Source organism: Genypterus blacodes, unplaced genomic scaffold (assembly GCF_046128005.1).
Source record: "Genypterus blacodes isolate CSIRO-AG114 ecotype Tasmania unplaced genomic scaffold, CSIRO-AGI_Gbla_v1 ptg000007l_1, whole genome shotgun sequence".
In the NCBI taxonomy this organism is placed as follows: Eukaryota; Metazoa; Chordata; class Actinopteri; order Ophidiiformes; family Ophidiidae; genus Genypterus; species Genypterus blacodes.
The window spans coordinates 4,693,141-4,720,152 of NW_027466821.1; the positions used below are offsets into that span (position 1 = coordinate 4,693,141).

The 27,012-nt window shown below is 42.7% G+C and overlaps 3 protein-coding genes across 6 annotated transcripts in view; all 3 read left to right on the forward strand.

Annotated features, from left to right (window-relative positions):
• On the forward strand, positions 1–13,576 carry LOC143003475 (basic helix-loop-helix ARNT-like protein 2). 3 transcript variants are annotated; one of them, XM_076154195.1, is made up of 17 exons: positions 1–140; positions 5,116–5,209; positions 5,339–5,377; positions 5,457–5,498; positions 5,830–5,987; positions 6,069–6,148; positions 6,335–6,427; positions 7,380–7,497; positions 7,629–7,781; positions 9,792–10,026; positions 10,508–10,614; positions 10,829–10,979; positions 11,137–11,195; positions 11,279–11,390; positions 11,609–11,699; positions 11,840–11,942; positions 12,150–13,576. In XM_076154195.1, exons 1-17 carry the CDS (start codon positions 98–100, stop codon positions 12,305–12,307), a joined length of 1,836 nt encoding a protein of 611 aa, XP_076010310.1. In that variant the 5' UTR covers positions 1–97; the 3' UTR covers positions 12,308–13,576. The 3 variants fall into 3 exon arrangements, with proteins under 3 accessions (XP_076010310.1, XP_076010319.1, XP_076010329.1); XM_076154204.1 differs by having other exon boundaries at positions 11,140–11,195; XM_076154214.1 differs by lacking the exon at positions 1–140 and adding an exon at positions 3,580–3,669.
• A 533-nt stretch (positions 13,577–14,109) lies between these two features.
• Positions 14,110–23,778, forward strand: fbxo18 (F-box DNA helicase 1). 2 transcript variants are annotated; one of them, XM_076152992.1, is made up of 21 exons: positions 14,110–14,496; positions 14,821–14,994; positions 15,097–15,605; positions 15,898–16,034; positions 16,744–16,891; positions 17,066–17,247; positions 17,340–17,414; positions 17,849–17,940; positions 18,151–18,319; positions 18,968–19,187; positions 19,444–19,531; positions 19,627–19,722; positions 19,806–19,942; positions 20,096–20,192; positions 20,295–20,461; positions 20,711–20,777; positions 20,893–21,087; positions 21,264–21,389; positions 21,555–21,673; positions 22,149–22,283; positions 22,531–23,778. In XM_076152992.1, exons 1-21 carry the CDS (start codon positions 14,478–14,480, stop codon positions 22,690–22,692), a joined length of 3,114 nt encoding a protein of 1,037 aa, XP_076009107.1. In that variant the 5' UTR covers positions 14,110–14,477; the 3' UTR covers positions 22,693–23,778. The 2 variants fall into 2 exon arrangements, with proteins under 2 accessions (XP_076009107.1, XP_076009117.1); XM_076153002.1 differs by lacking the exons at positions 20,711–20,777; positions 20,893–21,087; positions 21,264–21,389; positions 21,555–21,673.
• A 2,020-nt stretch (positions 23,779–25,798) lies between these two features.
• The window catches only part of pdzrn4 (PDZ domain containing ring finger 4), a 47,867-nt gene continuing 46,653 nt past the window's right edge, over positions 25,799–27,012 (forward strand). Inside the window, exon 1 of the mRNA XM_076153014.1 lies at positions 25,799–25,940. The gene's annotated coding sequence lies outside the window, so the exon portion shown is untranslated. The remainder of the gene's footprint in view (positions 25,941–27,012) is intronic.

Sequence of the window (27,012 nt, forward strand, 5' to 3'; positions counted from 1 at the left end):
TCTCCATCCCTCTGTTACTACTACAGCTGGTGCCTCCTCATGAGCCGCGGCGCTCTGTAGCGTTTCACCAGGGGGGGACGCCGGCTCCAGTCCAGGCATGTCGGCCGGTGGTGATGATGGGACCTCGGACAGAGCTGCAGGTAGGCGCTTGGGGAGTAGTTTACTCGTGGGACAAAAGTGCCTTTTACCGGGGGTTGTTTTTTCCGTGAGAACAGAGAGTACACGAGCACTTTTAGAAAGAAGTTGAAAGAAGTTTTGAGACTTGTGTGTGTAACTGTTAGTAGTACTAACTGTTTACGGGTGTAAACTAAGTGGCTCCGGCTAATTTCTGGTGAATTCGTCTTAATTTTGACTAGAGGTATGGGATAGAAAGAGACCATTCTAATCTGTTGGTCTACTGGAAGTAGACAGCAACAAGCAAAGAGTACTTTTTAACAGGGGAGGGAGCACAAATACCGTGAAGCCTCGGTCCCCAGAACAGCCGAAGCTTTGGCTAATTCACAAAAAAATGCCGGTTAGTGCGTCCCGTGCCTCGCGCGTGCTGGTGGCGGTGGAAGCCCTCCGTTCATTCATAGATCCCGTACTACGTGCGCGTCCCCGGTGCGAGCGGTGCGGAGACGAACCACTTGGTTCCCCAAGAGCGGTTTCCGAAAAGTGGGTCAGTAGATCAGTGGAGCAGTGCTGTTTGTACCGTGCAGCAGAGGGAGGCAGGAGAAGAAAAGAAGATGTCTTTTTTAGAGGTGGAGGATGCGGGGAAAGTAAATAATGATTTGGGTTTACACGTCCACGCTGCTGCATCGCGTTAAAACCCAAACTAAACTCAATGGGAAAGTAGCATGACATTGCCAGAAGTCATTGTACTATTCAGCACTACAGACCCAAAAGAACTGATAGAACCGAGCCAATAAACTAGCATTAAAGGCGCAAAGAAATAGGCTCTGTAAAGCCAAGGAATACTGAGGAGGTATGTGGCTATAATAATCATAAAACAATTTCTATCTGGCTGGCAACGTTTAATCTAATCTTATTTAGCAGCATAAACATCAAATTGCTAAATAAACTATTAATTACAATGTAGGTTATACTGTTCTTGAATTGGAATATCTATCCTCTGTTTAGAAGTGGAGATTTAATCAATTCTGCATTAAAAGTGCTATTATACATGGTTTTATTTTATTTTGCACAAGCAATGCACAGTAAATATAGCATAGAGGGTAAGAGTGCTTATGTTCATCTCAGAGAGGCAGAGATGCATTACATGGCGTCAGAAGTAGCTTGGACATGTGGACATCAAAGTGAGTGAGACTTCTGCTGTAAAAAGTCTGTAAAACTAAAACACATTATAATAACTCTCTCTGAATAAGCGGATATTGTTGATATATGAAATTGGTGCTTGAATTCTTTTAATCTTGTAGCTTGTTGAACCACTCCTTATCCTCCTTTGGAACAATACATGTGCAAATACTCAGGTGAAGTGCCAGTACTTATTGCATATGATCCTATGCAAAGCACAGGGCTTGAGTGAATGTTATCTTCCTCCTCTGCTGCCATGCTTACATACATTCAATAACATTTTTCCCTCCATGAAAGGGAAGTATATTCTAAAAAGGGCCACCTTGTGGTTTGAGGCTTGGAGCAGAAGTTGAATGTAGGTTCACTGGGGTGGAAATAACCTAGAACACGCTGTACAAACAGATCAGTGGGTGAAGCCTGACAGTGACACTGAGCTGTGGCATAAAGTAATGTTTGGATATAAAACAGGTCAGACTAGTGAAAACTGAAGGATACTCGAACTGAGGGAGGGGGGGACTTGGAAATATTTAACATGCACATGTATCCAATTGGCCCAGATGAAAGAACAAAATGGAGCTGTTCTTGTCCTGACAAGAACTTTTGGCTTTGAGAGATGTTTTTCCTGCTCCTCTCCAAATATCATCCATCTCAACCTTATCTCTGTTTAATGTTAGTGTCACTGCTGGCAGATAAAACCGTACTGCACTTGTGTAAGTACAGCTGCCTTAACACCCAAATTGTAACCTCTTAACACTTCCACTCTTACTAATGCTGCTGCCGCTGCTAAACACAACATATGGAGCACTTAACCCTCACACAGCCGAGACTGGATTAGATGTAGAGTTAAAGTAGACCTGAGGATTGTGTTTATAGGCTGGCAGTGGAAGTCAGCGGTGAGTCAGAACTCCTTCAAAAAGGAGGTTGGGGATGATTGTGTATTCACCCCTGAAACTATGATGCTGGTATTGTCTCCGGAAAGTCGACCAAGAGACCTGCGACTTGTAATCGTAGCAAAAGATGAAACCCAGCTTGCGTCTAGGTGTTAGATCAGGCTGTTGCTGGAATTTATGCTGTTTGGGTGCGCTGCTTAACATCCCTACATACTTTTCACAACCTGTTATTGCCAATGTTTTTGCTCCGTTATTTCTTGGCGTCGTTGTCCACAGTTACACCCCATATTTATGTCTTGACAGTATCCGTGTTGCCAAACCTCTATCTTATCCTGATTAATCACATTAAACTTAGACAACCTCACTCATGCTGGATACTGTCATCACTTTTTCAAGCTGTCGTCTGTTCATACAGAAGCTTGGATTCAGAATTTTCGTCAATACAATAAGACTTTTTCAGCTTTGAAGGACTGAAAATGAGTATGAGTATAAGATTGAAAATGAATAAAAAGGAAAAGAGGCTGTCGTTCCCTGTCTAACATCCTCTGCATGGTTCTTGTTAAAATCTGAGAATGAGCACAACAGTCAGATAAGGATGATTGTTTGGTGTTTTGATTCGGATTTGTTGGAAATGTCTCTGAGTCATATTTATCGCTTCTTTGTTGAACATGTTTTTGTAGAAGGTCATACATTTGTTCTCTTACTGAATTGGACCATATGCTGGTTGTATTATTTGTGATCATTCTAGCAGCTCTGTCCTCAATAAGATCTGAACAGAATGTTGCTCTTTTGACCCTTTCCAATTGTTCTGTCTTGCTTTTAATTTGCTACTTCCTGTTTCTTTCTGAATGAAACGAAGACTTCAGTGGTTAGAGGTTAGAGAGATGTATGAGGTCTAATCTCCATCTCTACTGTCTTATTTCAATACCTGGAAATGAATCAGGTTTGACACTGTGAAGGTTTTTTTTTTACGATTTAGTACAGTTCTGTGAATCACTGTGGCTCCATTAGCTGCGGTCAATGTTTCTGTAGTCGAGTAGTACGATATGTCATCTGTTGCCCTGGAGGTTTGGCTTCTTGTCAGCAGTCATGTCACGACCAGAGGATTTGGCATGGGATGTGACTCAGAGTGTGTATTGCGGTGTGTGCACAGCACAAAGTGCCCTGTCTCTATCGCTCTCACTCCAGACGGCACGTTCAGCCAGTCATCCAGCAAACAGGTAGTGAGGGAGAATGTCCTGACTTAAAAGGAAACAGGAAAAACGTGTGACGTGGGATGCCTGCGGAGCAGCGCCGATGGAGGGCAGCGACAATGGAGAGCAGCGGCGGATGGGCGGGAGTTGGCAGGGGTTCACTCCCACATTCCACTTCTGCGTCATTGATGACCCACTAAACTCATATGGAGGGATTAAAGAAAAATATGTCATTAAAGTTAACCTGCATATTGACGGATGAACTTCGTGTCCGTTTGCAGATGCGTTTGCACGTGAGGTTTGACATTTGGGCTTGTGGGGAAGGTTTAGTGTGACCTCAGTGTTCATGTGTTAATGCGGGTGTCATTAATGAAGAAGTTGGAACCTGTGCGGAAGTCAAACGTGTCATTGAAATTAATTAATTAGCATCACAGCCTATGTTTGTGCTATTAAAGAGGCATTGAATCATTAAACTAGCAGGACAAAGTTCATTGCCATTGCTGTCATTTAAATTTTTTCTGTGTAAGAGTGGAGCAGAATATGGGTCACTGTCGACTGTCTTATTCGTTTATGTCCACACTTTTATTTCCAAGTTGTATGCCACAAATTCAAAGTATGGGCGTCCGGAAGAAGGAAGTAGGTCAGTGTTACAGCATTATACAAGACCAGACCTCGTTTGCCCTCACGTGCCTAGTGAATGGACAAAATAGGAGCATAGCTGGCGGTTTGGTGCCCCTCAATGGCAACCTTCAGTCAGTGCACCAACCTCACCTAGAAACAGCGTGCAGCAGGACTGCGGGTGGATGCTGGATGCTCCATCTTGAGGTTTAGATTAGAAGAAGAAAGAGACCACCGCTGGCTGCAGCTAGAAATGTTGCCGGAGTTGGCTCTAAAAGTAACACAACCTTTTTTTCCATGACAGTATGAAAGCATTCCTGACTGAGCAATCTGCCATTTAATGTAATTACTGCCCACTGTAGCAAACAACATTATGGGTCATTTTTTGTCATTCTAATTGTTGGCCACAAAATGTTCTTTTTAGTCTAGAATCGACGGGTTCACTTGAGGTAGTAGTATCTGTAGCATAATTATCCTCACATATCGTTTTGAAATTAAATGTATCAACTTTGAAAAGTTAATGTGATTGAAAACAGATGCCGATGAAAATGATCCAAAAAAAGCTCTAAAAAGGTTTACAAGCACAACTGGCTACAATAACATTTTCTTCATTTACAAATAAATCAAATTAGACAAATATTGCCATCATCTTCAGAAATGTCCAGTTATCTGGCGTACTACTGCACATTTAGTAAGCCATTATATAAATAACACTTTTATTTATTGCTTGTTTTTTTTGCCACTCTAGTTTATTTAATTAGACAAAGAAGGCACAAGGAAAAGGAAATAGCAGATAAAAACAGATGGGATATTTGATTGAGGCCAAAAATGAGCTCAAATGACCTCAAAGCTTTTGATTGTGGATTTAATCTGATGTTGCCACTGTTTTTCCATTAGTAAATCCTACTATGATGTAATTAGCAGGCTGTCAGCTACACTGTTTCTGATCATCCTTTGTTATAGTATTTGCATCTATATGCACAGCGAAAGCACCGCAGCAATGACAGTCGCAATTATTCCTTCAATGTGAACTATTAAAAGAGCAAGCAAGCGCAACGCATCTGAAGAGGTCAAGGATGATGTGTGTTTTGGATGATAATGTTGCTGTTTTTTTGTTTCAGATGCTGCTGCAGAGGATGAAGGCCAAAGCCAATCTTCCTCATCGCTGACAGCTGTGGAGCTGCCAAGGAAACGAAAGGGAGATGTGGAGGAGAGGTGAAACACACACATGCACTGACTAGATTTCAATTTGCTTTGAGTTCTCTGGTGTGAATATATTTATGTTATTGTACATGAATGCATTCTGAAAATCATATCTAATGATGCCGCTCTCCCATCTGACAGGCAAAGCCTTGACTTGGAGATGGATGACAGCCTCAGCAGGTACGCTTACTTGCTCGCACGCTGTGTTGTGAGAGGATATCAGTAAAGAAATTCATTTTGATCTCCCGTTGCTTTGTAGATCTGAAGGAGAAGATCAGCAAGTCAAAATGAGATGCTTCAGGTAGACTTAATCATTTATGCATTGTAGGTTTATTGTAGGTAAACTACAATAACAGAAAACTGTGGTTGATCATTTCACAGTGTTTGCAGCCCAAATATTCAACAATTTTCTTTTAATTAATAATAAATTAAATTAAATCTAAATTTGGAAGTAAAATATGAATTGATAATAAAAGAATTGTGAAAATGTATTAATACTGTAGCTTTGTCTCTGAATCTAATTGATAACTTTGCTTAGAAGAATACAGCATTTAAGAAGTGAGGAACTTTTCAAATAATTGTACTTGACATGATGGTAACATTCTCATCCTGACACCCGCCTGCACCTCCAGGGAGCCGCACCGCCACATCGAGAAGCGGCGGAGGGATAAAATGAACAACCTCATCGACGAGCTGTCCGCCATGATACCCGCCTGTCAACCCATGGCTCGAAAACTTGACAAACTCACAGTGCTGCGGAAAGCCGTACAACACCTGAAAGCCCTCAGAGGTCCTGTCACCGCCGCTGACCCTCCATGTTCACATGTCAAGGACGCTTCATCTGAAAGTCTGTGTCGTTTGCTCCCAGCAGGTACGAGAGGTGCCTTCTCTGCCACCACCTACAAGCCTTCAATCCTGCCTGACGATGACCTCAGGCACCTTCTACTCAGGGTAGGCACTCACGTATGATGCAATTTTGTCACTAAGTCAGTACAAATCAATCAATCTTATCTATTTTATTTTATTTTTTTTTTTTTGCAATTTGTTTTTATTGAAGCATATATGTACATGACATTGTGCATACAGGTGTAGGGTATCAATCTTATCTATTTATCTGTCCATCTGCTTATCCACCAGGCCTCTGACGGTTTCCTGTTAGTTGTGAGCTGTGACCGGGCGAAAATCTTGTTCATCTCCGAGTCGGTCTCTGACATTCTCAACTTTAGCCGGGTGCGTTCCCCATCAGTCCCACTTCACACACACACACACACAAACACAAACACAAACACACACACACACACACACACACACACACACACACACACTTGTCAGATAAAAATATTAAAAAGTTCAACATACTGACGAGTAAGCAGTTCTATTTCAAGTGCACCATGTCTACAAGAGCAACTGTGGGGAAAAGGCCCAGGCAACATTTGTCTTGGTGAAGAAATCCTGACAAATTCCTGCATCCACACCACTACTAAAATGTGGGCATTACACATACCCCCTTGGCAGAGCAAACAATGGTCACTAATCCTCAAGGAGCTTTCTGGAACAAATCAACAAGCGATTTCCACTTCCAACAGAAACCAGCGACGCTCTCCTCTTACATGCAGAGAAATCCGGCCTACTTTTTTTCGTTAAAGAATGCAATCATGAGCACCAAAGAAGTCAATAAGTTCAATCTTTGCGGCCAGTCTCTCATTCCTCTCGGGTTTATTAAAACTGGAGTTTGTATTTCTTGGCAGCCGAAATAATTCCCACACCTGCTCCACTTTCATGAGCACATTTTCTGCGCTGTGGCAGCACCAAGGGAAAAGCTTCTGGAGAAACCCGATCCCATATTTGTGGAGCAACATATGTGACAGGGATAATATGGGCTCTGAACTGTGCCTGCATACATGTTGCAGAAATTTAAGCTGACCCGATTTCTCTTGTTCTATTTAAAGCTTTGACTCCCAGATATCAATTATTTTTATCTTTAGGAGTGAGACAATGAAACTAAGAGGTGGTAACATTTACTTACCCTTTTAGAGATTTACAGCTCTCAGTCTGAGTTGATACCAATCATTGTGTCTAGGGAACAGTGCAGATGTCACATGGTCAGGGATATGAGGGAAAGGGCTAGAAAACAGACTGGAAACAAATAAATGTGTATGTTTTATTTAATTTGGGTTTACAGGTGGAGCTTACTGGACAAAGTTTATTTGATTTCATCCATCCCAAAGACATCAGCAAGGTGAAAGAGCAGCTGGCGGCTACAGAGTCATACCCTCGCCAACGTCTCATCGATGCAGCGAGTAAGTCTGTCGCCATGTCAGCCTTCACGTTCAACACACATCTTTGGAATTGGACGATATATTGGACGAGTAAGAAGGCAATTTGCTTATTAGTCGGTGTGTTGTTTCACTGTCTGTCTGTCTGTGTGTAGCCGGGGCTCAGGTCCCATCAACGGACACCCCGGTTAGACCGTCCCACTTGTCCACTGGAGCGAGGCGCTCCTTCTTCTGCCGAATGAAGCACAGCCGGGTGGCAGGGAAGCAGGAGGAAAAATACCCAATGCCCAGTACTTCCAAAAAGAAAGGTGGGGAAATGGTTTGGTGATGAGGATGTGAGTTTGACCCACTGCCTTCATCCTCTTTCCACCAGCAGTGGCTAATTTTACTATCAGACTGAGATTGTTTGCAGATGGACTTTGGTTGCATTGTTTCAGAGGCTGGAGAGTGATTTATTTTCCTTGAACATAAAACATGGCACATTTTATGAAAATTAAATCAATAAAGATCAGCAGCTAAGTTAGGATTGCATGAGTGAGTTGCTGCCCCAAGTCAAGAGTTTACCTTGATCCTTCGCATTAAAATGAGTTGACTGAGGTGGTTCCGGAATCCAAGAATTCCTCCTCGATGAGTCCCTTCACATAATATATTTCTTTTGTTTTGTAGACACTTGTACATTGGCCTAAACAAATTATCCCGGCTTCCACTGGCTCCAATATTTGGAAGCTGTACCAAAAGATTGATCAGATATTTCCATGTGTTTCCAGGCAACAGTCTAGTTGTGGACGACCAATCAGCAGAAAAGAAACAAATGCAGTGGAAACTTTATGACCTGGCCACCAGTAATAAAGGAAAGGATCTGATCTGTATGAGTGTAGAGGAGGAGAGCCTCTGCTTGTGGGTTTTGGCTCACAGATGAGGTGACGTCGGTGCTCTGACAGAAACCTGTCACAATCATTCATGCGCACATACCGCAATGCTTCTGTTTTTTTCTGCTGACGGAAAAAAGATAAAAGATTTCCCAAGTTTGAATGTAAGTGGGTGAGCAGAGTTGAGTGGAATATACTGAATGTGCCAAAATGTGACCTCAATTTCCAGGGAAAATACTTGGTTCTTGCAAATCATTAAAAGTGTCATACTGATGTTTTTCCTCGGATACAGATTCACCATCATTCCACAATATTTCACAAAACCTGTGCACATGAATAAAACAAATATGACGTTAGACATTAGTTTTCCAGTTTTAAAACATAACATTTGCTTTTCCTCGCAATTTTTCTTAATGTGGGCCAGTTGTACTGAGCGATTCTACAGCGGCAGGAATTCGATCAACTATTCTTTTTATTTTTCAATGGATGACACAATTTAGAACACGAGGTCTTGCGGAGGAAGTAGGTCAGTGTTACAGCATTGTATAAGCATGAAGCACCAAGGAGGAGTCCAAGAGGTCCAGACCCAATTTCAACCTCTTTGTGGGGAGGAAAACTGGAGGTCTAGCGCCTCTCAGTGGCAGACATCTGCAAGTACACTGGAGTACAAGGAGGCGAAGCAACAGTTTATAAACTGTTGTTTCCCACTACATGTGTTTAAGGGTTAGGATTTGTTTAATCATATACTTTTGGGTACACTAAATGTACTTATTTCAAAGGGTTTTTATTGCTAATATCATTTCATAGCTTCTGTAAACCTCCTGAAATAAAGGATTGGTTCACATGTTCTGAGTATGTGTAAGTGGGTGTCCTCTGGGTGCTCCAGTTTTCCTCCCACTCTCTAAAATACTTGTAGGTTAGGTGAATTGGAAACTCTTAAATTGCCTGCAAGTGTGACTGTGCACATGTATAAGTTTGTTTGTAGCCACGTGAACGACTGGTGACCTGCCCAGGGTGTCTCCTGCCTCTCACCCTATGATCACAGGGAAAGGATGGATGTATAGATTAAATCTTGAAAATAAAATCTGATTTTAGGTGTCTTCATTCACATTGAATGATTGTAATTCTATTAGCCTATTCCAACAGGACACCTTTTTAAATACTATTATTGCCTCTCCTTAGTTGTGTCACATTGTATAGGGATTCATTTGTTAAAGTAAATAGATTCTCGACTACAAGTTTGGGAACTAAAGCTGCTCCTTTACGCTAAAACATGTAGGTGAAGCTTTAGTTGTACTCTAAAGTTATGGTCTGAATACCCTGTCTTTGCACAGCGCCCTCAACAGCCACTTACTAAATAGTGCTCCTTGATACAAAGACCTTTATTTATAAATTTAAATTGAATCCTTTGTTGCTTTATTAATGCCTTGGTGCTTCTTCTGCCCACAGACACATACAGATACTGCACTCTCCACTGCACTGGATACATGCGGAGTTGGCCCACCAGCCAGCTGGATGCAGACAGTGACACAGAGAAGGAAAGCTCTTGCCTGACCTGCCTGGTGACTGTGTGTCGCATCCACCCTCACGCATCCCACCAACCTCCCAGAGACGTCAATATCAAGCCCATCGAATTTGTCACCCGATTTGCAATCGACGGCAAGTTCACATTTGTTGACCAACAGTGAGTTTCCTGATTTTCCTCCATGTCCATCTGCTCAAATTCCCATTTATCTTAACTCTTATCACACGGTTCCGCTGAGAAAGGATTGGCAGAGAGAAGTCAGACCTCTGAGAGCTAAGCATGTTTTCAGTAGTCATGTCAGATCAGTGGCAATGGAGATAATCCTGTCTGTGTTTGCCATTGTTTCTCAAAAGGAGCTGTGCATCTCGATGACATCACATGAACACCTCTTCTCATATTTTGGGAAGTAATTTCACACCCCAAGTATAGTGGATCATTTTATCAAATTTCCCATAAGTGTGACTGATGGAATGTTACATGTGGAGGTGGTCGAGGCACATTTGTGTTCATTTTCATTCATTTCATTTCACTGTCGCTGATGGACACATTCTTGAGAGAGGAAGAGAGAGAGAGGAAGGAAAGAGAGAGGGAGAGAGGCTGAGAATAACCAATCTCTGTTTTTCTCCTGTCTGTCTACCAGAGCCACGACGATCATCGGTTATTTGCCGCAGGAAGTTCTTGGAACGTCGTGTTATGAATACTTCCACCAGGATGACCTGCATCACCTCGCAGAGAAACACAGGCAAGGTGATGGAGCCACTCAATATTTTCAATTGTTCTTATGGCAAATATACTGCACTTCATTTTAGATCAACTTTCTTCATGGTGCTTCAATGTTCATTTTGAACGATTGTGCTATTAAGCGAATAGGATGTAAGTGTAAGTAGTTTCTTTTGTTGTTTTTGGTGTGAAACCTTCTCCTTGCACTTTGGGATGATTGTGGTGTGTGATTTCTTGGCAGTTATTCGGAGCAAAGAAAAAATGGAGACGCAGTGCTACAAGTTCAAAACAAAATATGGTTCCTATGTTTCACTCCAAAGTCAGTGGTTTAGTTTCACAAACCCATGGACCAAAGAAGTGGAGTTTATCGTGTCTTCAAACAGAGTCATCCCGTAAGTACTGACTTATTTACAAAGATGCTGCTTGTCTCAAATCTGAGTTTTAGTGGATTAGATAATCGTTTTGTTTATGATACAGCTTTTCATACATGATGTAAAGTACAATTTCATGATTCATTTTATGGTTGTCATAAATACTCCTTTGCTCCAGCAGGGGGCCGGGTCACACAAAAGATGACCAGGAAGCAGGCAGCTCAAAAGCACTTACAGGTGATATAAATGTACACATTTATGTAGATACTTTGCTCTTCCAAGCCTTTATGCACAGACTGAGAGTTCTCCTCCTTCCACAGAAGACGCCAAGCAAATACCCATAATTCCTGGCCTCTCCAGTGGTGTTGGCACAATGATCTATGCAGGCAGCATAGGGACCCAAATCTCAAATGAGTTCCAGGACTCCTACAGGTGCCTTATATGCATTTATATAAACTGACCGAACTAAAGAGACGTGGTAATTTTTCGTAATGAATTGAAAGGATGAAATTGTAATTGTACTCGGGGTAATGGCTTAAGGGTTGTCACTGGGTACATCTAGAAAGATATCTCATATATATATATTAAGCTAAGAAGAGACAGACTAGATTTGTGTTTTATTAATTTTATTTTTTTTTGTGTTTGAAAAGGGTGAATTCCTCTCCTTCAAGTGGAGCTCCAAGTCCGTTCGGCCTGGCCCAGGACAAATGTCCCCTCGTGTCCCCAGGGACCAGCAGGAGTGTGAGTTTATCATTGTAGCACCTTGTTTCATCAAGCATCAAGATAAACATTCTGAGCGGAATAATGATAATTAAAGGGAGGGAATAGAGCAACAGCTTCAAACAGGGAACAGCTTTCTAATAGAAATTGATTACTTCCAGGCCGGCAGCAGAGAGGAGGCATCAACCAGCTCACAGTCCCAGACCAGCTTACAGACCAGGGCAGCAGCGGACACTAGCAGTGCAGCACCACTTGCACAACCAGGTACTATCATCTGTCTGTGTCTGTTACTGTCTGTGTCTTTTGAAGTAACATCATTTCCAGGTCTTCCCAGTGCCTACAGTTGCCAGAAGAAGATGCACAGAAAACACTTTCCATCTCTCCATGATAGGAAGAGTGCATTGGATCCTCAGAACCACGCAATCAGATGGTGTTGTGTCTCTCCTGAAGTCTTGTTTCGTTTTCACGCAGGTGATTTGTCCCAGATGGACTTGGACAACCTAGCGGTGCCAGGGCTGAGCTGCTTCAGCAGCGACGAGGCAGCCATGGCGGTCATCATGAGTTTGCTGGAGACAGATGTCAACATGGGTCAACAAGCGGACTTTGAGGACATACACTGGTCAATGTAGGAGGCAGGCAAAGACATTCTGCCCCTCTCACACACTCTTGTGCCCTTTACTTGCCATTTACAGAGACCTTGGGCATTCTCTTGATCATTAAGTGAGTGACTGCTCTGGCCTTGCACAATGGAAGTCACTGGATTGTACCAAAGGTTACAGCATGTCTTATTTTAGGAAGTCAGAAAGTTTGTAGGGTGTATTTTTTTTAATTGTTTAATGTGATTCCCCTGTTGATGCCCTTCATCCATCGTCTTTTTCACTATTTGGTGCCCGTGTTGATACCGTGTCTTCCTCAATGACACTTCAGCACCGTCACTGGGGCTCAAACCTGGACTCTCCATTGCACACTGACCCCTCTGATTGCTCCACCGCCCTGCTGCTTCTGATGAGTGACCAAGTCTGTCTTTTCAAGCGATGCAGACTGCTGCTAGAGAAAACTCCTCTGTCCCTTTACATTTGCAAAAACTTTGGTACCCAGTGACGACTTCTATGCTTTACTTAACATGGCCTGATTGTTCCATTTTTAAACTGTTTTTGTTATCGTGGAGTTGGGCTCCCTGAAGCTTGAAATATGTGTAAACCTTTCTGTTTTCATAATGAATGTGCACTAAAGGACTGAGCCCTTGTATAGCTATACTGTGTGTTCACATATCACATAATTACTGTACCCCAGAAAGGTAATGGTACATTACACTGAACTCCTGGGAAAATATGAAAGGCCTTTTACAAAAATTCCCATAAATTACTGTGAGGAGATTTAGAAGTGTTAACAAGGGACACCTCAGCATAATGACAGAAGCAATGATGTTAATTCTGATGTCTCTTTGCTGACACACCATCTCCCTCTGCGTCTCATCCTCTTGCTCGGTAATATTGATAGATCACATTATCATTGCACAGATATTGGGAATATCACTTGTTTTACCAAGGAGGAAGTCGTAAGTTACTCTTAAACACCTAAACAGGGATTCATACTTAACATGAAATCTCTGGTTAAAGCACTGGTTCCTCTAATCTTGAAAATCTAATGTGATTATGTTGCCTTGAACACACTTGTGGCGTAAACAATGTAAAACAATTATGTGCTCCCTTGGGATTCAGAAGTAGAAATATTGGTACCAGCCAAATGACTATTCTGGCCATTACTGCCATATAAAACATGCCCAGCTCTCAAAAGACAAAATATGTGATGCTTTAATGAATACGTTGTCTTCGATGTATCTGCTGTAACAGGAAGTGAGTGAAGTCTTTGAAAGTAAAAAACGTTTTTCAAAAAGATTTTGTTTTTTTAGATCTTATTTGTTTGTTACGTTTGCAAAGTCGATGGTAGTACAACAGATGGATGCCGCCCCAGCAAAACTGCGGAGTAAAGGTGAAAAATACGATTCATTTTGGAAGAATATGATGTTTTACTTATACATTATCTGAATCGAGTTCCTCTAAGGCCCTTACAGGTTTAAAGGTTTGCAGCATTTAGAAACTGTTAACATTACTACTTAACAGGTGAGGCATGTTTCAAATATTTTTCTTTATACCTTCGATTGTTGTGCACTAATTGCCATTAAAGAATAGCTATATTCATCCCATGATGGACTGTTAATAGATAGTAATTTTGGTCCTGATTCAGCTAAATGTTAGTCGGATTGAATGCCTGTGATAATATCCGTGTCCTCTCCACCGTTACTTTTCCCAAAAGTATGGAATTAATAACGAAGAAAGAAGAATTTCAATCATTAGGACTAAATTTTGCTTTAATCGGGTAGTTTCGCCTCATTACCACTGGGGGCGGTAAAGCAACCACAGGTCTCGGTTACCCACTGCGTAAGAGCGAAGAAGAGCAGGCCAATTGTTTGACTCAAAACAAGCTTTTATGCAAAAGTTTAGACAGTTCATAGCATCAGTTTGAACAAAAAATGACTTAAATGTCAAAAGGACTGTTGGTGTGAATCCTTTTTGCTATATCTCAATCACAAAACCAATTTATTTGAAGACAAACGTAAGCGAAAGATCGTGCCAGTAAACCATCATGTTTACGATCATTAGCACTCAGTATTAGCTGGCACTCGACATTTTATCCCGTTATCTGCTATCAGGAAGCGACTACAGCATGTCGTCGTAGCTCTGAGTTTAGACTAACAAGTACATTTGGTTTCGACTTCCAACGAACGAAATTCAGAATATGGAAGTGGTCAACAAAGGTAAGCCATGCTAATAGTTAAACAAACTACATTAGCCGTGCCGAAGTAAATAGGCTGTAGTGGTAGAGTTGACGGTATCGGCAAAGGTAACGCTGCTTTTAAACTGATTGAAACATTGTCAGTGCCGCACAATTAACATATTCGATATTATGAGGTTCAAGCCCGTATTGCGTCCACGCACACTTGTTGGCGTAGTGTTTTAAAGTCCACCTCCACTCGGCGTTTGTTGGATTGGAATCATGGCATTTAATATGGCGGACCCTCCTCGTCTTCCAGAGATAAACCATTTGTGTTGTCATGTGTAAAATCCTTATCGTTTTTCAGGGAAAGCCAAAGCCAAGAGGAGGCATTTGGGGGCAGAGCAGTGTGATGAACTGGGAAGCAGTGCGGAAGGCAGCCATGCCCTCACCCAACCTCAATGTGTGGACCACAGGCAGAACAAACGGGAACCCAACCAGAGGCTTCTCCCAAGGACGCCCACCAAGAGATGGAAGAGTGGTAACTTTAAATCTGAATGTTCTAGCATCTGATGAGAGCCTTTTCTGGGCCAGTGCTGTTTGTGCATTGTTAACACTGAATTTTTCTTTGTTTTCTCATCAGCATCTGAACCGACAAGTCCACCTGGGCAGCAGAGGGGCATCAAAGACTTTTTCCCTCTGTCAAGAGTAATCAGCACGAGCCCCCTCAAGTCTGCTCAGCCTGGCTCCTCACAGACACATGGACTCCTTGGAGAGCCTGCTCCCAAGGAGCAGCAAAAAGTGGAGGAAGATGAGGATGATGATGTCAGCCTTTTAGCTGTAGCAACAGAGACAGAACCTGAGGTGGACTATTTGGAGGGAATAACGGCAGAGATGTTCTGGGATGATGAGTTTGACAGGTGTGACAATGATGTCAGCCCTCATGCAGAGGAAGAAGAAGTGGAGGCCGTCCCTGATGCCCACTTTGGGCTCCTGGGCACCAGCAAGGGCTTGATGGAGCCCCAGGGCTGCATAGATGACCTTCCAGAAGAGGTGCTTAGGCAGGTGCTTTGCCTCCTACCTGCCCAGGACCTCTACCGCAACATCGTCCGCGTCTGCCACCACTGGATGAACATCGTCCAAGATGTCAAGGTACGACAAAGAACCGATTTCTATTACCATCTTTCTTACGTAGTTATAGGCATTTCCTCAAAACCCTGTTAAAAATCGAAAAAACACCTGAGTGCAATAACCAGGACATCACTGATTCAGACCCAGACAATCCAATCTAATTGAAGGAAACCTAATTTAAGACAAATAAACCCTGTTGTAGTGACTGCATATGTTTTGACCATAGGAAGGCAGCCACATTGGCATGATCCTGATTGCATGAATAAGGCGGCTCATCTGAATATTGTTTTTGTTTGTGTGACCTACTCTGCAGTTTGTTCCTCTCAAGAAACAATACTTCCGCTACCTGATGAAGGAAGAAGCCACAGTACAGGAAATCCACGCCATCCTGAAGAGCAGCCACATCATAGATTCAGCGATGTCGGAGCACTGCGTGCGACACCTGGTTGTGTATGTCTGATTCCCTCACTGATTCAACCGGCATTAATCGTGTAATACGGTGTTCATTCTGTCACTCGCCATCAAACACAACATAACACTGGAATGTTTTTTTTAAGGTAGGTGTGCCAAACCCAAAATTAATGAAAAGGTTTCTATTGAAAAGTTACAGCTGCAAAGGAACTTTTAACATGCTTTCCACCAGGGGGCGTGGCCAGGCTAACTATTGAACACAACAGGGATAATGTGCTTCTCCCCCAGCAGCATCAAATCAGATGGTCCCTGACACACCAGGGCATGACAGTAGAGAATAATGAAAAGGAATAAATGTATTCAACGCAAATTGAGTTTAGAGAGACGTTCTGCACTGTGACTTCCTTCTCCTATGTGGCCGTGCTGTTTAATGCAGTTACACCAAGCATTTGCCCCAAGACTTCCTTCTGATGCGGTGTGGTGCATTGAGACATACGGTCATTCAACATGGACTGAATATATGTTCCCTGCCGAATTCAAACTGGAAAATGTGTATAAAAGTGAACAGAAACTAATCAAGACGTGTTATAAAGTGACCCGTCTGCGCACAGACAACACAGAATGATTAAGGATATGGGACCATTTAACTCTGACGCCAAACCAACATTAATTCTTCCATAACTATTTAAACATTTGGACACTTGGTTGAATGTTAATATTGATGTTTGTGTGTGTTGGTGTTGGTCAGTGTAATGGCCCAGCATCAGGTGGGTGAACGTGTGAGGCCAGAGGACGTTCTGAAATGTGTTAAGAAGCATCGGCTGTTTCCTCAAGCAGAGTCCTGCATCAGATTACGGATTCCCCACATTCAAAAACATCTAGGGCTTGGCATTGAGGTATGAGACACACACACACACACACACACACACACACACACACACTCACACACACGTACATTCACTCACACACAGGTGCTTTCAGAATAGATGCAGTTTGTTCAGTAATGCTGTGAAATTAAACTCTTCATACTGAGTTTCTGGTGAATTTCAATACTTGTGTTCAACATTCAGGCTCCCAACCCGTATGCGGCCATGGCTGTGATATTGATCCTAAGCGAGAGTGTTTGTGATGCACAGGCTCTGGTGTCTGTGCTCACTCGCTGCATGTCACACATCGCCATCACAGAGTACCTCAGCCAAATGGCCATGATGTTGTTGGCCATGATGAGGAACAACATAGAGATGAGTAACCGGTAAGACCTACAGAAGTCACCATAGGTCTTGTGTTTAGGAATCACATAATATTCTCATTAAAACTCCCTGTTCTTCTCTCCTGCATCTCCAGAGTGCATTACAATGTCTACTATGTGCTCCACCTGATGGAAAATGGTCTTTTTCCAGTCCACTCCAGTGGTGGCAGGTAAGATCTGAAATGCACCTGGAGAACTTGTATGCATGACAAATAAATGCAGACTTGGATAGTTACCTTATGTATCTTCTTCAGCAACTTAATTGCAGTGTTATTGTGACTTTATTTCAGGTGAAATATGCAAATCCAAGAAACCCATTTCAAATCACTGCATCTAGTAATCAATGGATAATTTCTAGATGTGATATCCTAGTTTCCAATATATTTGGAGCCTTTTTAAAGTTGTTAAAAGTACATTACACATCAATTAGTTTTGGACAATGCTTGGCAATACATCTGTCCTAGTTGCCCCAAATCAGTTGATCAGGATTTAGTAGACACTTCATCTTTTCACAAGTGATCTTGTGCATTTGTAACTGCGAAAATGTATCATGCAACCTATGAGTAGCTTGTACCAAGAATAACGATGTGTTTGTTTCTGCTAGGCGGCTTCAGATTCAGCTCACTCATGAACAGCAGCAGATCCTCAGCCATGACATCCAGCCAAACCACGTGGTCAAGATCATCGCCTTTGCAGGTACGGTGACCACTCATCTATAGGAAAGGCACAGGGAATCTATAGAAGTCTTTAACCATTAACAGGTTATAAATTTTGTCTTAGAATTTCTAATACGAAGAACACAAGTATGTCGAAATATTTGACCTGATTTTGAATACAGGCTAATTCAAAAGTGTCTTGGTTGTTGTGTTGTGTCTGCTGAAAGGTCATTGTCCCTGTTTCTTCCAGGTACAGGGAAGACGACCACACTGGTGAAATTTGCAGAGCGGCGGCCTCATCTGAGGTTCCTGTATGTGGCCTTCAACAACTCTGTGGCCCGTGCGGCACAAAGCTGCTTCCCCAGCAACGTGGACTGCAAGACCGTCCACTCCTTGGCCTACAGAGACGTTGGCGAGAGGTGAGAACGCAAACGCTACCTCTGCTCTCTGTAACTGCGCACTGGCTGTGACATGTACACGTAAAGTCCTGCACATAGTTAATTTGAACAAAGATACAATTGAGAAACTGTGTTCAGTATTGTGGGAAGACGGGAGGATTTAGTGTTTCACATGGCAAAGCAGTGGAATGAAGCCAAATTTCACCACGGTTCTTCCCATTCCAGCTAGTCAAACACGTAATTCTGACATAGTTGCTCAAACACACAGATTAACAGTGTTTATGTCATGCTCTGTCCAAAAAAGGGATTTACCAGATCCATCTTGGCATTTTTATCTCCCTCTCCAGTGAGCAGTAATGGAGCTTTTGGCATCCAATTCTAGATCAAACAAAGCTGTGGTAGAAATATATCACGAATTTGTCACTGCCTCCTATTCCTATAATACTGCATTCCTCCTCGGGCATGTTGCGATGATATAACCAAAGTCGGGCATTTTCTTTGCTTCACCTTGTCCATAATACATCCATGTCCGTCCTGATCGCCAGCCTCTGCTACTTGTACAGGCCTGTTTGGTGCGTCCAAACGTTTTCATCTTGCTAACCTTGACTGTCAGGTAATATGGAGTTGGAATATGGAGTGTCACCCATTGTGCCTCAATCTGTGTGACAGGTATAAAATTCTTAAGAAGCTGACCTTCAACCTGAGGCCCTTCTCCCTGGCATCTATTCTGCCTAAAGGCCGCGGTGGCTTTGTCAATGGCAAAGTGGTAGTCACAACTATTAACACCTTCATGGCTTCATCAGACCCACGCATCAACTACACCCACGTCCCTGACAGCTTCATGAACACTACTGGCCGCAGGCAAGTGATGGATTTTGACGCAAAACAGGTACAAGACTCACATCTCCTTTGATTTTCTTTTGGACTCCATTTGATTTTTTTTCTTGCATTTCAAAAATACTGATTCTCATTACAGTAACTCAATTGTCTTCACTCATAATGTATTTCGATGTACTGAAAAGGTTAAAAGCAACCACATACTTAAAAAAGACCTGGATAGCTGACTTAAAAATGGGTGATTAGATTTTTCTGTTCCTATATTAATTCACTCCAACCATGTGGCTTTTTCCTCTCTAAAATCACAGGTTTATGTCAATGATGCACAGAAGATCTGGGACCAAATGAAGAGTCTCAAGATGACGACTATCGAAGGCCACCACATGACTCATGACGGTAGTTAAACATAGATGAGAGAAGTGATGATTTGTACATGGTGCTAAGGTTTGCAGGAATGGTCCTCAGCTTTTTCTTGAACTTTTCATTCCCAGGTTACTTGAAATTGTGGCAGCTCCAAAGCCCCCAGCCATGTCTGAGTGACCGATATGATGTTATTTTCATTGATGAGGCCCAGGACTGCACTCCAGGTAATGTTAAACCCTCATCATAGAAAGAAGGGACGATAACGTGATCATTTGTCCGTACAAGTCAGTCTTTTTCTCCTTCCCAGCCATCATGGACGTGCTTCTCTCTCAGCGCTGTGGGAAAGTCCTGGTTGGAGATCCTCACCAGCAAATTTACACTTTCAGAGGAGCTGTGAATGCCCTGCATATTGTGCCACACACACACATCTACTACCTGACACAGGTTTAAAACACACACATGCATACACATTGTTTAAAATAAGGGCATTGTAATATAGCCACATTTGAATCTAACTTGGTAATTCTAGATCACTACAGTAGTGGCACTAACTAATCAGGAGAAAATAACCTCCATTCTACTGATTTCTTTGTCCAGAGCTTCCGGTTTGGTCCTGAGATCGCCTATGTGGGCGCCACCCTCCTCAAAGTGTGCAAGAAGGTCACAAAGATTCTAGTAGGAGGAAACCAGAACGGTAAATTCTCAAAAGTGGTTCCTGTTGATGTTTTTTGTACTTGATATGAATGAACAGTTCTTCAAAAATCCCCATTGATGTGTGATGTACATTCACCCACAGGCGGCGTATGTGATGACACTGCAGAAAAAGTGTCAGAGATGGTCAAGACGGGCAGGAGTGAAGCCCGGGGGAGGATCGCCATCTTGTGCAGATGCAATTTGAGTGTTTTCAATGAAGCCATCCAGCTGATCGACATCAACCCTTGCTGCCGCATCCACTTTATAGGAGTGAGTTTATACACACAGCAGACAGCGTCTGCCTCAGCACTTTATGCTGACAGGACTATCAAGTGACACACTATTAGCTCAGAGCTTGTATTTTTGAGACGGTTATTGTTTGAAGGTTGCCTACTGCTGCGAACATTCAATTACTTGTTCAGAGAAAGAAGCAAATACGAACTGATTATTTAGTCAATACTTCTCTATACTGGTATACGCATAACCTTTCTTCAACTGCTCCAACGTCTTCTCCTCTAGGGTATTACCAGTATCGGCCTGAATAAGATCCTGGATGTCTGGAACCTGATGAAAGGAAGCTACATTTGTAAGACTCGAGCCCAGTGACACACTTTACCTCTGATTTGTGAAGAGATTTATGTCATTGTTTGTTTGTTTCTTTCAAACATCACCCGTTCATTCCAGATCTTTTATGCCTACAGCTGTCAAGGATTCCTTCATCAGGTCCTTTATCAAAAGTAAGACAGGCCCCTATGGAAGCCTGAAGACCTACGTCACACAGGCTGAAGACCACGAACTGGAAGCCAAGCTGCTTATTGCTGAAAAGTACAGCAGTCGAATGCCAGAGCTTGTGGACTGCCTAAACAAATGCTACGAAAGCATTTTAAATAATGCAGGTACACACACAAACACAAGAAAACTGTCCATTCATAAATAAATTTATGAATGGACATTTGTTTCTTTTCACTTAAAGCACTGAGCATTTGTTGATCCAATTCCCCTAGACTTCATTACAATTTAAAAAATAACGCTCTGTAATGTGGATCTCATAGGTGTTCATTTTTTGTTCCAGACTTCATCATAGGAACAGTTCACAAGTCCAAAGGCCTGGAGTTTGACTCTGTGAGGGTCACTGATGACTTTATCAAGGTTCCCTTTTCCAAACACATGATGAACCTTGACCCTGGCTTCTCATGGGGTGTGTGTTTACTTACCATTATTGGTGTACAGGGGAAGGTGCTACAATGTTAATGTTAACTTAAATCCCTATACTGTTCTAATATTTCCTAGCCCAAATACCACTGTTTACCTAGTACACTGCCACAATGTACATTCTGCGTTAACGCTCACCTTGTATTCTCAGAGAGGTTTTCACAAGGAGTTCCTGTGGACGAGTGGAACCTGCTCTACGTGGCAGTGACTCGGGCCAGAACCTCACTGATCATTACCAAGAACATCTGTAACATCCTCTCCATGGCAGGGGTAGATGCCGCACTCCTTATCAGAAATCATGCAAATCCTCATTCAAACCTGTATTTCTGTCTCTCATCACCTGTGACATGGTTTTATTTAGATTCACAATAATTACATGTTACCTTGCTGAATCTGTGAGACTCGGAGGTTTACATCTGAGAGAGAGGCTGTGTTGAGCACAGTGTGTCACTGTGCTTGAGTCTTACATGTGTAGTTTCCTTTCATCAGGTTCCAGACATCTTTGATTTTTGTTGCTTTTTCCAAACAAGTAATTGAATATTCACAGCAGTAGGCATGCCTTCAAAAGTACAAACGCTGAGCTAATAGTGTGTCACTCCTTAGTCCTGTTAGTGCTGAGGCGGACGCTGTGTGTATGTACTCACTCCTTGAGCTAGAATGTGCGTAAGAATGGATCAAAACGTTTCATGTAAGTAAATTTGACCATCCTCTCCTTGCAACATCATCATCTTGCTGTCATTTGTAGGAGTACTTCCTGAAGCCGGAATTGATGGACTCCTTGATGAAGCCGGACACACCCCTCCCCTGCTCCGTCCACGCGTGTCCCAACTGCATCAGGTCCTGCTCGTCTTTCATCATGTGCAAACGAAGGATGACGTTGGTAAGGCCACACACTGGAACCACACTAAATTTGCAAGGTGCAAGTGAGGTTTCGCACCGTAGCTGCAAAAACCTCTCCCACTTGCACAACTCACCATAGAGGTGCTTAAATCCCCAACTAGACGAGCACAAAGTTAGTGTTCAATCAACTCTGAATCGGGCCCATAGACATTTGTTGTAGATGTTTGAGTGTCAGTAGCTTGTCTTCCGGTTATTTCTGTTTATTTATCTGTTTCTCTTTTGTCCAGACGGACTGTGTGTCAGGTGGCGGCCCACTGTGCGAGAAGTGCGTGTGGAAAAGCATCGGGCCGACTGCCTTCCTCTTGACTGATGAAGTTTCCTCAATGGCTGAAATTCCAGTCCGACTGAACCTGCAAAACGCCAATGCAATGCTCTTGGCGCTGTTGTAATTGACCTTGTGCTCTAGGACCTTCCTTACCTGTTACCAGGTAGCCTTAAACACAACAACATTAGTGTTTGACTGAAGACACTGTTTATATTAAAGAGTTTATTTTTATTAGGATGTGATGCACAACGCTGCATCACCACTGACCACACAATGTGATCATGTGTAGTGTTGGTTGTACGTGTATTCATCATAGTGGAGCTGCAAACACCTGACGCTGTTGCAGATGAGTGCAATATCCTCCAATGTTCCATGTTTGTGACCAAAATCAACACACAAAGTGGTGTGTTGTATTGTATCCAATTCATGGTGGCAGCTGGACTTTCTGTTTTAATTCTTATTTTGCAATGCAATTATTATCCAAAACAATGGAGCTCAACGTTCTAAATGTGAGGAATAAGTGGCAAGGCTTGTCCTCTTAGGTTTCTCAGTTTCCTTAATGACAGATATCAGTTCAATACCATCACTGGAATGTGAAACTGTTAAAGCACAATGTACCATTCATACATTTAAACTTCTTTGTTTTTAACAAAATGTGATTTTAATTAGTGTGAGTCCCTTGAGTCTTTTTTCCCCCCTAACAACAGAATTTCTGATATTTGAGGGCTATAAAATAATATTTCTCCATAGCTACTGGCAATGACTTATGTTGTTGTTTTCAGGACAACACCGACTCCACACTAACACAAAACCAAGCAGTGTTCCCATCTGTGGACCTAGAAATGGCTTCCACTTGAACTTCATATTAACTAACACATTCTCTTCAAAGGTACAGTAAAGGAGGTCGATTTTATGTTGGTGTGTAGTCGGAGTTGTCCTGAACACAACCATATCAATAATTAGTAGCCAGTAACTATGGACAAATGTTGTTTTATAGCCCCTCAAATATCCAACATCAAGCCATTTCCATGTGAAAATGCGTCACTTGTGTATCCTTGCGCCAACTTGCACACCAATATCTCAGTACTTTATTGCCCATAAAACGTTGGAACATCTAACAAATCCATCATACTGCCTACTACCACCTAGTGGTGCCTTCAGCTAACAACAGCATATAGCTCAGATATCAGTACAGATATGTGTTGAACCAAAGAGACAACAAATTAATCAGCTGTCCATGCCCGTGTGCACATTCTACTGTATAATATAAATATAGATTTTTATAGTGTCCCCTTCGTGCTGAATCTGTCCTTTATCTCTATTTATTACTCCTATTCTATGAAGAAATGACCTTGTTGTGCTGAGCTCAGGTGTCAGATGGAACGCAGCCTCTGATAGGCGTTAGATCTTCCTTTGCTGCTTTGGTTTTGATCAGAAGACGCTCTCTCTGTCTGTTTGGTCTTGTGATGTGGCTGCACATAAACAGATTTAATAACGGCTCTGGAGTCCTTAGTGCTCAAAGCGGGCTCGCCGTGTGATTTCATACCTCTCACAGGCGCTCGTTGAATTTTTATCAAATCCTCTCAACCCTTTTAGCCCCATTTCCTCTCTCTGAATTATCCCCATCCATATCCATAAACCTGCAGTTGTATTTTCCCCCACAACAGCACGCCGTAAATTTAGATAGAGAACACATTTGCTATAATTTTGCAGAGCTGTTGTGGCAAAAAAGTGGAATACTGTGAGTACTACAGGCCCATTTGGCGTCCAAGGTGTGGGGAGAGCTGCTATAAAGTCTGCCTAGCTTCCAACAAGCCAAACCAGGACATATGCAAAGCAGCCTGCATTAGGCGTTCACTCTGGCCCATAAATCACCAGCACTTGGCAGGGGGCCCCTGGCTTGGCCGCTAGTTAGCAGAGACTAGAGGAGCCACTCCTGCCGGCCCCACACAGTGCAGGGAGCCTATTGAACAACATCGCATGGCTCCTGGGATTTGGATCCAGCCACACTAAATCTCCCGTAACAATTTGTTACGGCAGAGTTGGCCAGAATCACCAGGCCAGCTAACATGGATATAGGAACGTAGTTGGAGGCCAGTGCGGCTGTTTGATTGACTGAAGAGCGGCTTGGTGTCGGATCAGGGCGTAATTGTGTGGTGTATGGATAGTTTATGACCCTGTTTGCCCTGTGAAGAATGGCTCCTACACGGATCTGCTTTGCACCGGCGCTCTGTCAGACTGAGGGGTGGATGTGGGGCATCCACTCACTATTAGTGAACAAAAGGAATGTCAACCTCGAGGCTGAGGAAAACAATTCCAGCCGTATTGTGTTGCGTTCGGGAGGGGCGGGGGGGATTGATAGCGAACTCACTGTTAAACCCTGAGAAACAACAGTTGAAAATCCTTTCTAGACAACTATGAGTGAGTTTGTGTACGCCAACAACAGACAGGCTGCACTGTTTGTGTACACCTGCTCTGTTTATATACAGCTGTACACGAGCTCATCAGCCCCCTGCTAGATCCCCTGCATCACCCAATGGACTGATTTGGCAACCACTCCAAATTCTCTTCTCTCTCTCAGAGCAAATCTTTCTCTGACAGACCCACTTCGTTACAGAGCGGATGCCAAGAAACGGCTTGCAATCCTCTTTGAGTCCAATTAAGGATTAACAGCAGGAATCTTTTTAGCTTTTACTTACTGGCTGCGTTCACATCCCTGCACAATCAGTGGATTTCGGAAAAGCTGTCCTTGAACGCACACATAAATTGTATCATTTTGTGGCAAGCGTCATCAAAAGCATGCCCAGTTTTCAGAATATGTAGTGGATATTTAAGGTAACTTGAAGATAATTGATTCTTCTATACCTGTTATTGTTATAAATGTAAATGCTTCACAAAGTCACACACTCCAGGGCCCCCTGCTTTGATTGAATCTGTGTGTAAAAATTAAAGAGAATGAAGCGTTAGGAGGATAACTGTGCCTCTAATTACCGAGAGCTTCCTGACAGTCTGTCCGTGTTTCAATTATCGAATCAGTTAAGCAGAGTTATGGAGAGGAACATATTTCAGGGCCCCGCACGCCCACACTGTTGTTTTCAGTCTCTTCCCTGTGCCACTGCTGTAAGACAGATGTCTACCTTATTTAGTGCTTGATTTGATAAATGTTCATTGATGAAATGTTTTGCTGAGTTTGTTCACTATCAACTCTCTGCTCCTTTGGTGTCCAGCGTTAGACGGGGGGTGAAGGGCGTGACCCTGCTGTCAGCTGACGGGCCAGGATGCCGCCGGTGAGGGATGGATTGATGTCTGGCTGATGAGACAGGAATGTGATACCTGCAGCGTTGGGAGGGGAGGAGCAGAACGGAAGCAGAGGTGATGAAGATAACGCTGCATCACTCAGAATAACACAGGCTCCACTCTTGGTGTGTAGATTGTCAGTTTCCGTCTTGAAGGCAGGTGTTCAGCTCCTCTGTTGAAACACACACACACACACACACACACACACACACACACACACACAGTTCCATGCTCTCAAACTGATTGGCGACCAGATTGCACACAGGCTCCATTAGTGACAGCAGTTACATAAAGAGTAATTAGTGGTGTTGTGTTATTAAAGGAAGGTGACAGAGACAATCTGTTGTGTTACGAGCAGCAACAGACCACCGAAAGTGTCCCTCCCTTCCTGTGTCAGTCGTAAAACGTTAGTTGACCGAAAAACACAGCAGTAAATGTAACCCCCTCCCCGTAAGTGTATAGTGACAGAAGTTGCTCCTGTTTGTCCCTGCAGTCCAAAGATTTGCAGATGAGGTGAACTGGAAGCTACAGATCACACCTTGCCTCTTACCCAATGAATTCTGGGAGAGGTTTCATCCCCCTGTTCAGAAGATGGATGAAACCTGTTTAAAGAAAGCCATCATAATTTGTAATGAAATCGTTTATATTGTCCAACTACCATTTTTAAGATTTCCAGACACAATAAAGGATTATTTCCATGGGATCATATGTTTTGTAGTGCACATAAAGCTCGTAGATAAAGCTGCCACGCTAGGCGTTTCTGCAGTAATCGGCCACACACACACACACACACACACACACACACACACACTACAATACAAGAGGTGAGAAAGCCTCGTGTCGTAATGTGTGATCGCCCTAATTGAGACGGATGCATTTTTAATGAGCGGACGTGGCTTAAAGGTATCAAATTATGCAAAGAAAGTGAAAAAATGCTAATGTAGCAGCTATGAGTGGTTGCTGAAAAGCGAACGTAGCACTTTTTAATGTCTTTGCTCCTCTGGTGAAATTTGTTAACCTGCACTTATTCAGTTTTTCTGAGAAGATGAGACGATCTGCAATTTACAATTTTGGAATTAGACTGAACGTAACATCGTATTTTCACTTTTTATGGATATGCGTGTTTGGTGAATCATATTCATTAGTA

Bases quoted from the DNA above. Each gene is read 5' to 3' on its own strand.
- LOC143003475 (XM_076154195.1), top strand. From the start codon at position 98: ATGTCGGCCGGTGGTGATGATGGGACCTCGGACAGAGCTGCAG. The intron at 7,498-7,628 runs GTAAGTCTGTCG...GTCTGTGTGTAG, and splicing joins ACGTCTCATCGATGCAGCGA to CCGGGGCTCAGGTCCCATCA. The intron at 10,027-10,507 runs GTGAGTTTCCTG...TCTGTCTACCAG, and splicing joins TTCACATTTGTTGACCAACA to AGCCACGACGATCATCGGTT.
- fbxo18 (XM_076152992.1), top strand. The intron at 19,532-19,626 runs GTAGTTAAACAT...TTTCATTCCCAG, and splicing joins CCACCACATGACTCATGACG to GTTACTTGAAATTGTGGCAG. The intron at 20,778-20,892 runs GTAAGACTCGAG...TTATGCCTACAG, and splicing joins GATGAAAGGAAGCTACATTT to CTGTCAAGGATTCCTTCATC.